The following is a 15,644-nucleotide window of genomic DNA, read 5'->3' as shown; positions in this document are numbered from 1 at the left end:
CCAGAGAACTGTGGGCTCAGGCCCTGCCCTCACGAAGCTCACGGCACCCGTGGGCAGATCACATGGGCTGTGCTGGGGAACACAGCCATGGCCACGGCACACGGTGCTAAGACTCGGAGGCAGGGTAGGATCCCACATTTATTGGGTGCCCATTGTGTGTGGGGGTCCGCACGGAGGCACCTCACATCTGGCATCTCATTTAGTCCTCAAGGCAATCTGTAGGGCACCTGTGACCACCCCCATGTTACAGATGAAAAGACCAAGGCTCAAAGAGGTGACCTTCACACTGTCATCTAACCAGGATGGGAGGTCAGCCAGTGCTCTTTCTCCTCCTGCATTCAGCCTTCCTTCCGTGTGGGTCAGAGGATGTGGGAAGGACTTAATGGAGGAGATGAGGTGCGAAGAGTTAGAAGGCTGTTCCACTGTCCCAGTGTCACCTCTCAGGCTGTGCGGTGGGGGCCGAGAGTCAGGCATTTCGATATTAGGAGAGGCACATGGGGTGACTAAAGACCCAGTTAAACAGGGAGTGTCTCTAGGAGTTTGCCCATCGGAACCTTGGAGTGGAGTCTCGTGACAACTCTGTAAGGGAGACAGCAGCTTTCCAAAGAGTAAGACCAGTGAATATAGGATAAAATCCCCAGTCCTCTCTAAACTTGAGGATGCTATGCTGCCTCCAACGGTATTAACAGGGGATGGGGTTTCTCAGAAATACTTGCTTTGCAAAACTCCCTAAGCCTCTAAGGTTAATTAATAGTCAGGAATTGTTAGTTATTTGAATTGGGAATGAGTGACTGACATGCACCTAAGCTGTCTCCAAGGGAACTAGGGCCTGGGCCGGGCTGCGTAAGGGGTGCGTGAGCCAAGTGCGTTCTTCCGTAGAGCTCTTGAAGAATGGCACACTCGCTCCAATGCCACAGATGATTCTGGGACCACTGGAAAGCCCAGAGCTGAGCTAGATTGCTACCCAAGCCAGCCCGCCATGGAGCTAGAGGCCCTCTGGGAATGACGTCCCTAGCTGTATTGACTGAGCCCGATTCCCTGGTAAGCAGTCAGCAAGTTGGGACATTCAGACATCCTGTGGAATCTAGCTCCGTCACTATGCTCATTTGACCTCAGGAGAGGAAACCAGTTTCCATGACTAATGGGCACAAACGATTGAAAGGTGAAGCACAAGTAGTTAAACAGGGGAGCCGATGCCACAGTGTTTACAGGTTTCCTGAGGTTCTCTATACACGGGCTCCCCTCCCCCATTAGTGACCAGTGAGAGGGAGCCAGGAAGGAGGTGGTCCTGCCCCTGAAAGTACCTGGGCGTAGCCCACCATTGGTGGTGTTACCAATTGAGTTTCCCTCCTGCCCTATTCCTTGCCAATCTTCTTCACCAACTCCCGCCCCTGGCCCCCCTCTCCTCCTGCCCCCACTGAGGATGCCCCTTGGTCGCCTTCTGGGATGATACTCAGTACTTTCCAAGTCTTAAAGTCTTGCTGCCACCTTTTCCGCATCCTGCTGCTCCCCCAGCTCCACGGGCCCATACCCTATAACCCCTCTTCAATCAAAGTGAACCCATCCCTCCTTCGATAGGGATCTTCAGAAGAGGCGTCACCACACCCTTTCCCCAGGCACCTGCCCTCCCACGTCCCTCATGCGTCACTTGGGTTTGGGCTCTGTGGTTCTCCTCTGGAGTTCCTCTCCATGAGGGCCCCCTTTTCCTCGTGCTCTGTACACACTGGAGATGGAGAACGCGTCATCCTCTTGCCTGGGACCAGCCCTCCTGTAGAAAAGACTAAGCCACTCCTCGGTTTTCCCATCTCAAGGGGCGACACACACATCCTGCTGCGGCAAGTCCTGTTTCCATCCCTTGGGCTTTTCTGTGTCCCCCTTTTGTCTCCCCTCCAAGGTCTCTGAGACCTACTGAACTATGCAGCTCAAGGCCAGAGAGAAGACGCCAAGCAGGACTGATGGGTGCTGAAAGATGGGAGAGACTAGCTCATCTCCGCTCTGTGCTGTCCATCTGATTCAGATCTCAGTCTGGGGAAATTTGAAAACAGACTCCCCTGCCAAGCTCACCTCACCATGTCACCACTCTCCCCAGCCCACAGACCTCTCCCACCATGCTGGCTTACCAGCAAGTCGTTCTGGCTTTGCTTCAGCCTAGTGGTTTGACCTACATGTCTCCTGTTTGAATTTGACTCTTGCCGTGTCTTCCCACGTCTCCAGTACCCAGCTTTCCAGACGTTCTGCACCACGGGAGGCATCGTGCTGAGAGCTGGATTTGAGTCTGGCTCTGCTCTGAACTCATTGGGTGACTCTGGGCAAGTCACCAAACCTTTGTGAGCCACGGTTTCCACATCTGTAAAATCAGGATAATGACATCTGCCTGTTCCAAGGATCAGTGAGCAAATAAACGTGAAGATGCTGTAAACTGTAAAACAGCACTTCCCAGACGATGTCCTGCAGAACTTTGCTCCCATCTTCTTAACCATCTTCCTCTCTGCCAAGGTGCCTTCCTCCCGTCTCTACCGACATGATTGTAACTCATGCTTCAAGTCTCAGCCGGGCCCCGACTACTCCATGAAAGTTTTTGATCGCAGTATGTTCTAGACAGGAATGATCGCAGTGTGTTCTAGACAGGAATACTGATTCCCGATTCAGCAGTGAACCCCCGAAGGCAGAGAGCATTATTCATACTTGCTGATTTTCTCCAAAACCCAGGACTTGTTTGATTGCTGCCCTCCACCCTCCACAGACCATAAGCCCAAGTTTGGTAACTTGAACCTCCAGCTGGGTATGGGTCTTTCTGAGCTGGGAAGTCAGTGGTGGGCTTGCTGATGTATTCACTCATTCAGTAGATGCTTAGTGCAGGGGACTGCTGGGGACCCAAGGCTGAGTCAGACAAGGGTTCCGCCTTTAAGGAGCTCATGGTCAGGACAAAAGCATTAACAATTCACTGCAAGTCAGTGTCTTGAGTATAATAATAGAAATAACGTGGGAACACAGAATAGCAGGTGAGGATCAAGGGAGGCTTCCCAGAAGACGGTCCCACCCCCCATCCCATGCATCCTCCTACTTATAGAGAAGATGACATCTGGAGCAGACATGGCAAGGTAATGGGGGGTTTACCTTTATGGAAGAAAGACCACTGGAGACCTTGTGGGAGGGAGATTCAAGTTCACTTCCTGGATCACAGGAAGGGAGGTCTCAGTGGAGCCAGAGGGTTAGGGCAGGTGCTGGAAGGGGGAGTGTCCGCAACACACACACACAGACATGCACACACACACTCCACCCCACACACACAGTCTATGGGAATCCCACTTCCCTGCTTTTCCATCATACCTCTCACCCCGTCTTCCTTCTCACCTGGACTCATTCTTCCTCTCCAAGTCCTCCATCACCTCCCGGTCCTGGGGCCATTCATCGTTACCTCATTGGAACAGCTCGATGTCTGCTCTCAGTAGCTAGAGGTCTGCTTTGGCGAGAGGCTGGTCAGCGTGATGCCCACTCCCTGCGGGGGGCCCTGGGGAGGAAGGTCAGCCTGGAGTCAGTGCTTTCTCTTATCTTCCCACAGAAAACCAAAAGAGACGTCAATAATTTTGACCAAGACTTTACCCGGGAAGAGCCGGTACTCACGCTCGTGGATGAAGCGATTGTGAAGCAGATCAACCAGGAGGAATTCAAAGGCTTCTCCTACTTTGGTGAAGACCTGATGCCCTGAGAAGCCGCTCCAGGTGGAGTTCGGTGATGCTGCAAGCAGGGGCGCTGGGAAGATTCCTATTTTCCCGTAGGACGGTCTTGAACTACTTCTCCTCCCCGGAGCCCCAGTCCCTTGTCCACCCTCTATTTATTGCATTCCCTCCCCCCAGGCCAGCTCCTCCCTCTTCCCACCTGGTGACCAGAAGGCACTCTTGGTTCCTGTCTCACCAGTAATGCAGAATCGTGTGGCGTCAGCAGTTCACTGGACCCAGTGCCGAGTCTGGTCCGTTGGCAAGCCTGGCTTCACTCCACGGGGGCTTCTGGCAGGGAAGCGACTTCAGGCCTTTTACTGAAAAGAAAAGGAAAAAAAAAAAACAACAAAAAAAAGCTAACGAGACTCTGGCTCTGCTCATGGACGCAGAGTCCTGACAACTCTTGCTTCTCATCCCTCCAGTCCCCCCCGCCTGCCACCATCTGCCATTCTATCCAGTAGAAGAGACTGGTGCTTCTTCAGCCCAAAGATGGGCGCCCTCAAGGCACGCCCAGGAAGGAGAGAGGCTGGGAGATGCCCGGGTTGGCTCCCTGTGTTGGTTTGCTCTGGAATGGCTAATTCTCGCTTGCTTTGGTTTTAGCTTCGGGGCATGCCAAAGTTGTGTAAGCATGTGTCTCGTGGAAGAAATCGCTCTCCGTAGAAAAAGAAATTTGATTTTGAACTCGATTAACATTTGAAAAATAGATGATCAAATTTGCTTTCTAATTGGCCAAAAGATATAAATTCCAGTGTTAATACAGGTATATATTAAAGGGCTAATAAATCATCGTCCAAGGTTTATGCTCTTAATGCTTTCGTGGCACGTGAGGCTCTGTGAATTGAGAGAAAAGGAAACTAGTAGTGCTCTTCGTTATTCGAGTTCTGCCTGAACTCCAAGGCCACCGCAGAGATGGCCGAGGCCCTGGGGTTCTAGCAAAACTCGCCTCCCAAATTCTCTTTCCAGTTTCGTCCTAAGTCCCCAGCATCAACTCTATTTATTTTCTGCAGCAGTGTGCAATTTTTGCGCACTTCTCCCAAATGGTAGTACTACTGTGTTGTGGTTCTTAGACATTAAACGTGTAAAGTTAAATATGAAATATCTGCTTTTGGAACATGCAGAATGAGGCTAAACATGGGTTATGCAGAGGGTATCAGGAGATTGAAGAGCGACTTATTTGAAAACTGACAGGGTGGCAAGATGCGCTCGGAGTTTTGTTTCTGTGTGACATGGAATGGCGACTCATGTGGACACTATTTAATGGATGTGACATTACCTCCTGTAGATATGCTAACAGTGTTACATTCTTTGATTTCCAAGGGTTCTCTGTGGCTTTGTGTACATGTTTCCTGGAGGTCGTTTGATTATCTATTTTACTGAACCGATTTAGCAGGGAATGGAATCCATTCCAACTGTTGCACGTGGATTTCCCAGCTGCCCCTAAATATATATACTTGTGAGTGGCAAAGTGGCACTAATGAAGCTTTTTGCCTTTTGTACATTTGAGACTTTTGTATATAGTGTTTGCTGCAAGGCCTGTGGAATTAATTCATTGAATTTAGAGGTATCAACTGCTGCATGTTCAGGCATATTATAAAACTTTAGTCTATGAAAGAATAATTATAATAATGTCCAGGTGCAATACTCTCTGAGTGTATTGGTTCAAGTTACCGAGAGATAAGGTGTGTTTCCTTCTTTCTTTTTTTTTCTCGGGGGGGGTGAGGGGTGTTCTTTGTATTGTTTATTTCATTTTGGTTTATTTTAAAAGATGTAAACTCACATATAGTTCTCCTGCACTCTGTTATGCCCTGATAGAGATGGGAAAGAGAAAGGAATGTTCTGGATGGTGGTTTCGAAGTTTGGTCAGTGACTAGCTGCGGCCCATTAGCTGGTGTCCATATGTGTATCTGGCTAGTCACGTAGCCTTGGTTACTAGTGATGCCATTCAGTTCTCTTTTGTTTTGATTTTTTTAAAAACTCAGGTGTAATTATTAACTGTTCTTATGATAATTTCAAATATTATACTGTATCAATTTGTGTGTTTGGCATACCAGTGAAGAGATGAAGAACAGTAGGTTAATTGATCTTCGGTAACTTGACATACTGGGGAGAGACTGTCTTCTGGAGTTGAGGACAAGCACAGAAACATCTTCATGGTGGCATCATCTCATTCTTTAGGAAGACATGACAATACTGCCCGTCTTACTCATGCATCACCACTGCTCTCTGTTTTCTCCTCTGCTTCCTTCACCCTGATGGACTTTGAAACACCAAGCAAACTCTAACTATAATGCCAACTGGCCTTGTCCAAGGTATTCCCATGTCAGCAGGGGTTGGGCCTTCCTAAAGGACAACTGGCATTTTTGTTGGGAAGTCAAATAATAATACATTCCACCAGGCAGCTCCAGGCAGCCACTTAGCAAGTTGCCTGGCCCAGAGATGCCCCCTTCCAGCCCCCAAAGCTGGGCTGGCTGGGATGCCTCCTGTTTGGGGCTGGAGCTCATCAAGTTCTCACACAGGCAGATTCAAATCCCACGTAGTCTATAGAATAAGGCTTGTGTGTTCCGTGAGTAGTCATTGTTTCATTTTAGCTTTCACAAGAGTTTGGAAGCAGACACACCGTTTCATTTCTGCCAGTTCTTTCTAATCTTTCCAGGTCGCTCACTCACTTTTTTTTTTTTTTTTTAAGAAAAAACGGGGGACGGGAGTGCAAAAAAATGCCAAAAAAATATATGAAGGATAGCTGTTCTCCTGTGTTCTCTCATAATGGACTTTGTGAAGTGGAAACATTTTTTTTTTCCTCCAAAGGTGAAAAAACAATGCATTCTTGCTTTAAAAAAAAAAAAAAAAAACAAGGCTAAAAAATTACCTCTTTTTAAATTATGTGCAAAATAATTCTGGCTAAATATAAAATGTATTCAATTTTAGGGATTTTTTTTGTATTGTGATGCTTTATTTGTACATTTTTTCCCTTTCTGGATGTAATTTTAATCTCTTGCCATTCATTAGTGTTATTTCATTGTAAACATTATTGTGCCAAATGTACTGTATTCAAAAGGATGTGAATGTGTATTGTTTCGGAACCTAATAAATACAATGACGTTAAATCTTCTTTCTCAGTCCTGATGAACATTTTTATCTCCTTGGTGAGCGTCAGGGTGGCACTAGTGAAGCTTACTGCCTTTTAGACATTAGGGATTCCACATTCCCAAACCTAGATGTGGTTTCAGCTTTTCTCTTACCCTTTGAAGACGCACAAAGGATGCACATGACCATATTGGCAATGCCCAGCGCCCACCCCTGCCTGGCCTCTGTTTCGGGGACTGCCAGCCAGAGGCGTGGAGGGCGCCTGAGCAGACTGGGTGTGGCTCTGGGCTGTCTGGGTGTGGAGCTGCCCTGGAGTGCCAGCATGGGCAAGCAACACAGGAGCACTTCGTTTTCATCTTTCTAGAGAAGCAAATGCTGGATCTCCTTGCAACCCATTCAAGCCTCTTCAGGACTCAGTTTCTGACCGGCTGCTCAGAACTTTAGGCCTTGGGAGTCCTAGAAACCCATGCGAGGCTGGGAGCCCCTTGGAGGCTGGGCCTGGAGCACGGGCTAGCCAGGGGGGCTCCATGCTCGGCTTGCACCCTCCCTGCCACTCAACCAGCGTTCATGGCCATCGCAGTGACTCTGAGCTCTCCAGGTTCCTCCTTCACGCTGGGGCTCCTTTCTCACACTCCACTCATGTTGCACTGCTCCTGCTAGGCTCCTCCGCTTCTTTCTCCAGCATAGAATTTTCAAGAATGTTCGAAACCCAAAAGGATGCTCTAGAGTACACCAGAAATTTCAAGTAACCAGAACTCCCTGTTTCTTAAGAGCTATGGGCATGATTGCAGTTTTACAATTTGTCATCCTCAGGCCATCCTAAGGAGATGGACTAACTTATCACCCTTTCAGCCCTTACAATCACTTCAAAAGCCCTCCCATGACTTTGCTATGTCATCCTGAAGGTACTCGCCTCTCAGTCCCCTCTCCCACCCCCACCAGCAACATCATCTGCCTACCTGGAGATGTAAGCATGGACCTCCAGACCCACTCCAAGAAGAAGGTTGTATTTATCTATTTTTCTCTCTGGTTCAGGCAGCTGTTTCTAAGTAAGTGACCATCCCAGGAGAAACAAGCTTCCCACCAGTGTGTCTGAGTTTAAATTAAAAAAGAACTGAATTAAAAGATGCTGTTCTTAGAAGGTCAGAAGACACCTCCAAGCATTTCAGTGAACGAAATATGACCAGTCTACGCCTCCCTTGTCTAGTGGTCCAGAAGAGACAGCTCCAAAGTCCTGGAGATGAGGAAATCCATCCTCCCAAAATCTGTGTGCTCCACAAGTCACACAGAAGCGATAAGAAAGGTCAATGGCTGATCAGAGTCCCTGGTTTGGAACCTCTTCCCTCAATCCCAACCATGTTCTGGGAGAGGAAGCCAAGCACTGCCATGCCTATTCCAGGAAAGCCGCCATGGCCACTGGTCCCTGACAAGGGTTGTTAGGTGGCTCCGGAGCTCCTTGAGGAAAGCCTGTCTGTGTGGCTTTGCCCCCGAGCTGAGAAACGGCAGGTCTAACGGATTTCTTGCGGAGGGAATCTCTGGGAAGACTGGTCCTTCTCTATTTCCTTGTACCTGAGTACAGTCCAGTGCTTGGATTACTAGAAGCCTGAAGATCTCCATGCAGTAAAATTACTGAACCACAAAGCATGCGTCGTCATAGTGCTTACAGTGACAGAGAGATGGAGTGAAAAGAAAGCGTAGAAGCCACATCATGAAGTCTCTTTTTCACTTTGAAGTTCTTTAGCCTAGACAGTGATACAACTTGTGTGGTATGCCTTAAGCTAGACCTGGAGGGTGATCAGCTGTCCTAATCAGGAATACACCCTCCAGGGATGGGCAGCTGACTGAATAAATAGACAGTGTTTATTCAGAAGGTACTACAAGTGCTTCAGCTCTCTTTTAACTCCCATCCACTCCTGGGGGTTTTGTTATTAGCATAAAGAATGCTAGAAAAGGATTCTTAAGGAAACCCATAGCTTGTTAATTAGCATAAAGGATGTCAGAAAGGTAACATTAGTGATGTATGAGGTAAGTAGATTGGCAAAGATATTTAAGACAAATCTCCATATTAAAAAAAAAACAGGATATAAGAAACTAGAGAGCCTTCAATTTCCCTAGTAGTCAGGGAGATGCAAATTTAAATCAAACTGCACTACCACTTCACACCCACCAGAATGACTAAATCAAAAAGGCAGACTTATCAAGGTTTACTAAGGATGTGGAACAACTGGAACTTGCAGTGTCTCAGGTTTGAGTCTAAAGTGGTACGACGACTTTGGAAAACTTCGGCAGTATCTACTAAAGCTAAATATGTATACACTTGACGCAACAGAAAATTTATCCGGTGAATAAATGAATTGGGGGATGTTTATACAATAGAACACTAGGTAGACATGAGAATGAATGATTTACAACCACACACAACATCATAGATGAACCTCACCGCACAGTATTGAGTTTAAGAAGCCAGGCACAGTACAGACCGTGCGATTCCATTTACATAAAATACAAAATAGACAATCCGTGCTGCTAGAAATCAGTCTAGTGGTTGCCCTTGGGGGAGGAGAGGCCATGACTAGGAGGGGGCGTGAAAGGGCTTCCGGAGAGATGCTTTAGTCCCCTTATGATCTGTGCACTTTTCTGTATATGTATTGTATGTCAGTAAAAAAGTTTCCCCCCCAAATCTAGAATGCCCTTGTTCTGCACCCTTAGGGCTGGCACCCAGGCTGGATCTGTAAGCTGTCCGCGTCTCCCTGCTGTCCGGGAGGCATCTTGGTTCTCTTCCTCCCGTAGAGTAGCCTGATCCTATGGCTGGAATAGAGTGGCATTTGCCTTGGGTGGACCTTTCCTGCGAGACACTATTGGAAACATCCAGACAGACAGCTGGAACTTCATGGGGCTTTCAGAGTGGCCCCAGGACTCTTCAGGGCCTGCTTGCTGATAAAATGTCTACATGTCTCTGAATGTGGTCTGTGAGGTCATTAGGGGGCAGCTAGGCTTCCCCTTTGGCATCCACTGAGATCTACCCCAAAGAGCCCAGGGTGTGCATCACGACATTGGCTCAGGCAGTCCACAACAAGCAAGGTTTGGTTTCATTGCTTTCACCTTGGGCAGGTAACTACCTTTCTAAACCTGTTTCCACGTTTATAAAATGGCTATAACAAGACTGAATTTTCAAAGACCTGTTCTGAAATGTCAGTGAGATAAAAGTCTCCAGAGCGCTGTGCCTAGTACTGTTGCCTTTGCAGGAAAAAAAAACGGGGCTTGAGAGGATGGTCATGTCCCGGGTCTTGGGTGAGCCCCTGGGATGGGCCACCAGGTAAGGGTTAAGAATTCAAGAGCGAGTCATAGTGGTAAAAGGTGAAGGCAGGTTTACTTAGAGAGAGAGACATTCTATAGACAGAATGTGGTCCGTCCCTGAAAGTGAGAGTGGCCCCGAAATATGGGGTTAGTTTTTATGGGCTGGGTAATTTCATAGACTAACGAACGGGAGGATTATTCCAACTATTTTGGGGAAGGGAGTAAGGATTTCTAGGAACTGGGCCACTGCCCACTTTTTGCCTCGGAACTGTCATGGCACCTGGGAGGGTGTCATTGAGCATATGCTAATGCATTACGGTGAGCATGTCATGAGACTCAAGGTCTGCAGGAAGTCGAACCTTCAGCCATCTTGGACCTACTTGATTCTAACCAGTTTATGTTGTGTCCTCAATGGCTTTGTCGTTCTTTCCAAGGTTGTGCCCTGATCCCTCCCCTCCTGTCTGTCTCATTGCTACTATTTCTCCTCCTCCCCACATCCTTCTCATCTTTCGGTGCCCTCTCACCACTGCCTCTTCCAGGAAGCCTACCTGGATAACACAAACCTGACCCCTTTCTCCGGACTTCCCTGGCCTCATCTGCAGGGCTTTGTCCCTTGCGTCTGCCTTACGCTGCTCTTCTGTATCAGGCCCGGTCTCGTCTCCTGCTGTAAGTTTGAGAGTCGGGACCTTGTCTTTGCAGCTTGTGCTCCCTTGCTGCCCCAGAGAGGGTCCTTCATGGCGTGGGGTGTGTCAGGTGGCCCAGGAGTGCTGAGGGGCAGGACGCCGGAATGAGGAGGGGAACACAAGTCAGAGAAAAAAAGAAAGGTGGCTCTTGTCTATACCAGGTCGCTCTTCCCAGGGTGCAGGCTGGGCTCTGATCGAGAAAGGCAATGCTGCAGTAACCCTCACACCATGTCTCAGCAGGGGATTGTCAAGGTCCCGGAATCCTTTAAAGTAGTGTGATGGTCTCTGCAGGTGGTACAATCTCTGAGAGGGCCCAACCCTCCTCTTGAGTAAAGACCCCCTTGTCTTTGTGTAGGATGGGGGAGTTCAGCTTTCACTGCCTACTTTCTCAGGGTCAGGTGGACACTGCCTGAGGGTTGAGATCAGACCAGCCTCAGTTCTAGGACCCAAATGCTGCATAAACAATTGCAAACCTCACTGCTTCTCAGGCTTTCTGCACTTTGCAGCAGCTACCTTCTTTGGCTGTCGTGAGAGGCTTTGAAAGGGCCCTTTCTGGGCACCAATTGTAGATTTTCATCCTTCATGCTTCCGTCTTTAGGTTATTAATCACTTAAGTGTAACATGTATTATCTTCGTTGTTCCAGACATCATGCTAAGTACTTCACGTAAGTCATCTATTTAAAACCTCACAAAAAAAGCACGTGGAATAGATATTCTAGTTATCCCCATTTTATAGATGAGGAAACTGAGGCTCAGAAATTATATAACTTATTTAGTCCTTACAACTCCAGGAAACTGTTGTATTCTTAGGCCCATTCTACAATAAAATCAATTGCCCAAATTCTCAGACCCAGTAGAAGCTGTTTGGACAGGACATAGTATTTACACATAGGACAGGTGACAGAACTATTCATTCACTCATTTATTCAATAAATTTATTCCACAAATGTTCATAAAGTTCCTACTGCATGCCAGCCATTCACCTAGACATCACTAAAGAAAAATCTGCATTCTTACAAATCTTACATGGGGGTGGGTTATTGACAGACAGTAAGCAAGAAACATGACCATTAGTGTGAATTATATAATGTGTTAGAAGATCCAGGCCACCCCTGAGATTTGAAGCAAAGGTACACATGGAGGTCCAGACCAGAGGGCTGAATACTTTTTGTTATAAATCAAGCTATTGTTAAATAAAATACGCTCTAGCCTTGTCCCTTGACAAAGACACCATCCTAACAACGTGCAAGGCCAGGTGTGAATTTGGAGAGCAGGAGGAGAGTGGGAGGAGAGAACAAGGGGGGAGAGGGACTCGTAAAGGAGGAGAAAGACCAGGAGGGAGGAGTGGGCAGTGGCTCACTGCCCTGGCAACGTGAGTCTGTGACTCTGTGCCCCCGAGCCGTGTCAGCCGCTCTAAGGAGGTCCCACTCATGAAGGCCCATCCTAGTGGGCACTGTTCACTAAGAGGCAACAGTAGTGACCCACAACACAGCATATGAACTCAGAGCAAGGAGGGGACTGGGTAGTCCCTCCCTTGTAGCCCTCCCATTTAGCCAAGGCCAATTCCTCCCCCGGAGCTCAGCCCCACCGTAGGGGTGGGATCAGAGGGCCTTTTTCTGGTCAATACCTCCTTCAAAATCGTGGTCCATGCTCACGTCCTTCTTTAAAGGGCCCTGCTTTGCATTGCACCCATCGCAGCTGTGCTTGGGGGTGTTTAAACTGTCTCTCATGTGGATATTGGGGTGAGGTGAGGGCTCCTGGGTGATCCCTGGCAGGGGAAGAAGACAGATAGAGTCCAGCCTGGTGAGGATAAATGCCGCCACAGGCAAGGGGGCTGGGGCCAAGCCGGAGAGTCTGTTCTCCCAAATCGCCAAATCACTAGGCAACAGGCAGTTAAAGAAGCGAGGAGAGCGGGGTGATTGCTAGAGACCAGGATGTGCCTGCAGGGGTAGAAGGGAGGGGAGGCAGGGGCCTGGGCAGGAGCCAGCAGCAGCTGCTAGGAGAACTATTTTGGCAGAAGTGGAGCTGATTAGATGGCTTGGGAACAGATGTGCCCCTATCTCTTGCCTAGGTACCCCTCTGCCCTCCGTCGGAGGGAAGGAGACTGGCTGCCGATGTGCCTTCCCTGGGCCAGCTGGGCACCGTTCCACTGGGGAGGTGGTCATTATTAGGTCCCCCGTTTGAGAAGTGAGGGTTCTGAGGCACAGCAAAGTCAGGAAATTCTCCAAGCCATGCAGGCAGCCCCTGGCAGATCCAGGACGAAGCCTGTGATTTATATCTGCCTCCAGTTGGGGCCAAAGACTTTGCTCTTCCCACTGGGTTCTTGGTCGTTGTCCCAACACAGGTCCTGCGTGCTTTTGGCTTCCCTCTTCTAAGAAATTCCACCTCCTTGTGAAATGATACGATTGTTTGATGGCATTAGACTGTGTTGCTCTCTCTAAAGACTACGGACGTGAGCACTAAGGAAGGTGCAGCTGGGAAATCGGGCAGAGGCATCTGGGGACTCTTATTACTCTCCTTTCCCACCCTTTTCTCTGTGCCACCTCCTAGCAGGGCCCTGAGAGCTGGTCCTCAAGCCCAGCAAAGCCTACATCCTCTACCCTCAGACACCCCTCCCACCACCAAAAAAAGAAACCATCCCTATGGACTATTCTAAGCAGGAAGCCGAGTTTTCAGTTCACTGGAAAACAGGAAATGCCTCCAAGGGTCTGAAGTCTTTTTAGTCCCTGCGCCCTCCATGCAGGGTCTGCATCCCAGGCCAGCTGCTGAGGACGACGCCCTAGAAGCAAGGTCATCCCAACCCCCAGCACCGAGAGTGTGACCCTTGGTGCCACTCAAAAGCCCCCTCTACTGTTGGAGCCAGAGCTGACGTCATCTGCTGCTCAGGAGACTGGACATTCTGGACCAGGCAGGAGGGCTCGGGATTCCAGGGATGCAGCGCGAGCACCTCAGAGGATCATTCGCTTTGCGAGGAGCAGATTCTGACCGTGGACGGAGCTCTCACCCCAGCCAAAGGCTGACCACTGATCCCCGCCAGATGGATCTGTAAACCCTGCCAGAGACTGGCTGACCCCCAACAAAGCCTGACGCCCTAGCCCTCTCCTATAGTTGATTACCCCATCCTGGCTCTAGACTGACCCTCTCACCTTGACCTTGTCAGAAGCTAACCTTGAATACTAGCCACAGCAAAGCTTTCTAACCCTGGGCACAGACCAAACTCAGGTGCTTGCCAGCTTCCTCATCCATTCACAATCATCACTGAGCTTCTGTGGAGTTCCATGTGCTGCGAGCCCAGCACAGTCCTCACAGACCCTACAGCCTGGGGGAGGAGGTGGGCCCCACACAAGCTTTAATCAGATTGTGAGCTGGGGGGGAAGGGTAAGCAGAGGCTTGTCGGACACCCCGGCACTGTCTCCAACTTTGCTGGGTGACCTTGGGCTGGTCACATCACCTCCTGGGCCAGGGTCTTCTGCCTTCCTCTGCAGTGGGCTGGTGTGTCTAGATGGTGTCCAGGATTCCAGTCCTCAATAGCACATGCCAATGGTGGAAGCCTAGACCACCCTAAGCGTCTGGGATGTGAGGCGTCATCACTAGGGTTGGTGTTACTCTTGCGAGTAGGAAAGCCAGACTCAGGAAGATAGAGGCAATCAGGCACCTTCCCTTCCGCATGGTAGATGGGGATTCAAGGAATCCCTCCTCTGTTTGAACATTGGTTTCCTGCTTCCACTACAGACAGTGGGGCCCTGATTGGACACCATTGATTCTTCTTCCTGCCTCAGCTTTTCCGTCTGTAAAACGAGCTGTGACACCAGCAGTTTGGGAACTTTGGAGGCAAACAGAGGGGCCTGTATGAACATGTGGTGATTCAGACAGAAGACTTTTCACTGACTGGAAAGCAAAGATTCTGGCTGTCTTTGTGTTAACCTAAACGTTAGAGGAAATAGGATGATTTATGATCAAGATCACCCAGGGCCTGGCACGGCCTGATTTCCCCAAAGGGCACTGGGATGGGGGTGGGCAGAGTGTGGATGGCTGTGGAGGGAACAGACTATTACCTGAAACCTTGTCCCCACCTGCCATCATATCTCTCATGCACTGCCCACTGCCTGAAAGTCTACTGTCATGAAGAAGTAGCAACGTCAAGAACAGGCACCGTGTGTACGTCACCTGCGTATCACCTGTCACTGGCCTACGTCCTTTACCAGCACTCTTCCTTGAATCAGCTGAGAGAGGACCCTGAAAGAAGAGCAGATACTGACTGGGAAAATCCACTGCAGCAGCTGAAGATAGATAGGTCTAGAGGAGCAGTGCTCAAAGTGAGGTCTGACGACTCCTGGGCGTCTCTAAGATTTTTTTCAGGGAATGCGTTAGTTATCTCTTGGTGTGTCACAAACTACCCCCAAGACTCAGCAGCTTAAAACAACAAATATTCATCACCTCGCGGTATCTCACAGTAAGTCAGGACTTAGCTGGATGCCTCCCGTCAGGGTCTCTCACAGGCTACCGTCAAGGTGTCGGCTGGGGCTGCGGTCTCATCTGACCCACCTGGGGGAGCATCCGCTTCCAAGCTCAAGGCCGCGGTTGTTGGCAAGATTCAGTGAGGAGCTTCCTCACTTGGGGCCTCGGTTCCTCACTGGATTTTGGCCAGAGGCCTCTCTCTGTCCCTTGTCAGGTGGGTCTTTCCATCCTGAAGCTTGGAACATGGCAGCTGACTTCCCTCCGAGCAAGAGAGACAGAGAGGGCCCCCTCTAGACGGAAGCCACAGTCTCTCTGGGACGTAATCTTCAGAGTGTCATGCCATCACTTTTGCCATGCCACTTGTACCACTCACTTCCTTGGAGTGAGTCATCTGACCCAGCCT

At 49.2% G+C, this 15,644-nt stretch overlaps 2 protein-coding genes across 2 annotated transcripts in view; one reads left to right on the top strand and one right to left on the bottom strand.

Moving 5' to 3' along the window:
* Positions 1-6,828, top strand: part of PRKCE (protein kinase C epsilon) — a 511,185-nt gene extending 504,357 nt beyond the window's left edge. Inside the window, exon 15 of the mRNA XM_060169905.1 lies at positions 3,563-6,828. Coding sequence (XP_060025888.1) covers positions 3,563-3,709 — 147 coding nt within the window. The 3' untranslated portion in view covers positions 3,710-6,828. The remainder of the gene's footprint in view (positions 1-3,562) is intronic.
* ATP6V1E2 (ATPase H+ transporting V1 subunit E2) overlaps positions 1-15,644 on the bottom strand; it is a 438,965-nt gene that overhangs the window by 110,307 nt on the left and 313,014 nt on the right. The window lies entirely within an intron of this gene.

Source organism: Lagenorhynchus albirostris, chromosome 13 (assembly GCF_949774975.1).
Source record: "Lagenorhynchus albirostris chromosome 13, mLagAlb1.1, whole genome shotgun sequence".
NCBI lineage: Eukaryota > Metazoa > Chordata > Mammalia > Artiodactyla > Delphinidae > Lagenorhynchus > Lagenorhynchus albirostris.
Note: the sequence above shows the minus strand (reverse complement) of the source record. Positions and strands in the feature narration are given on the sequence as shown.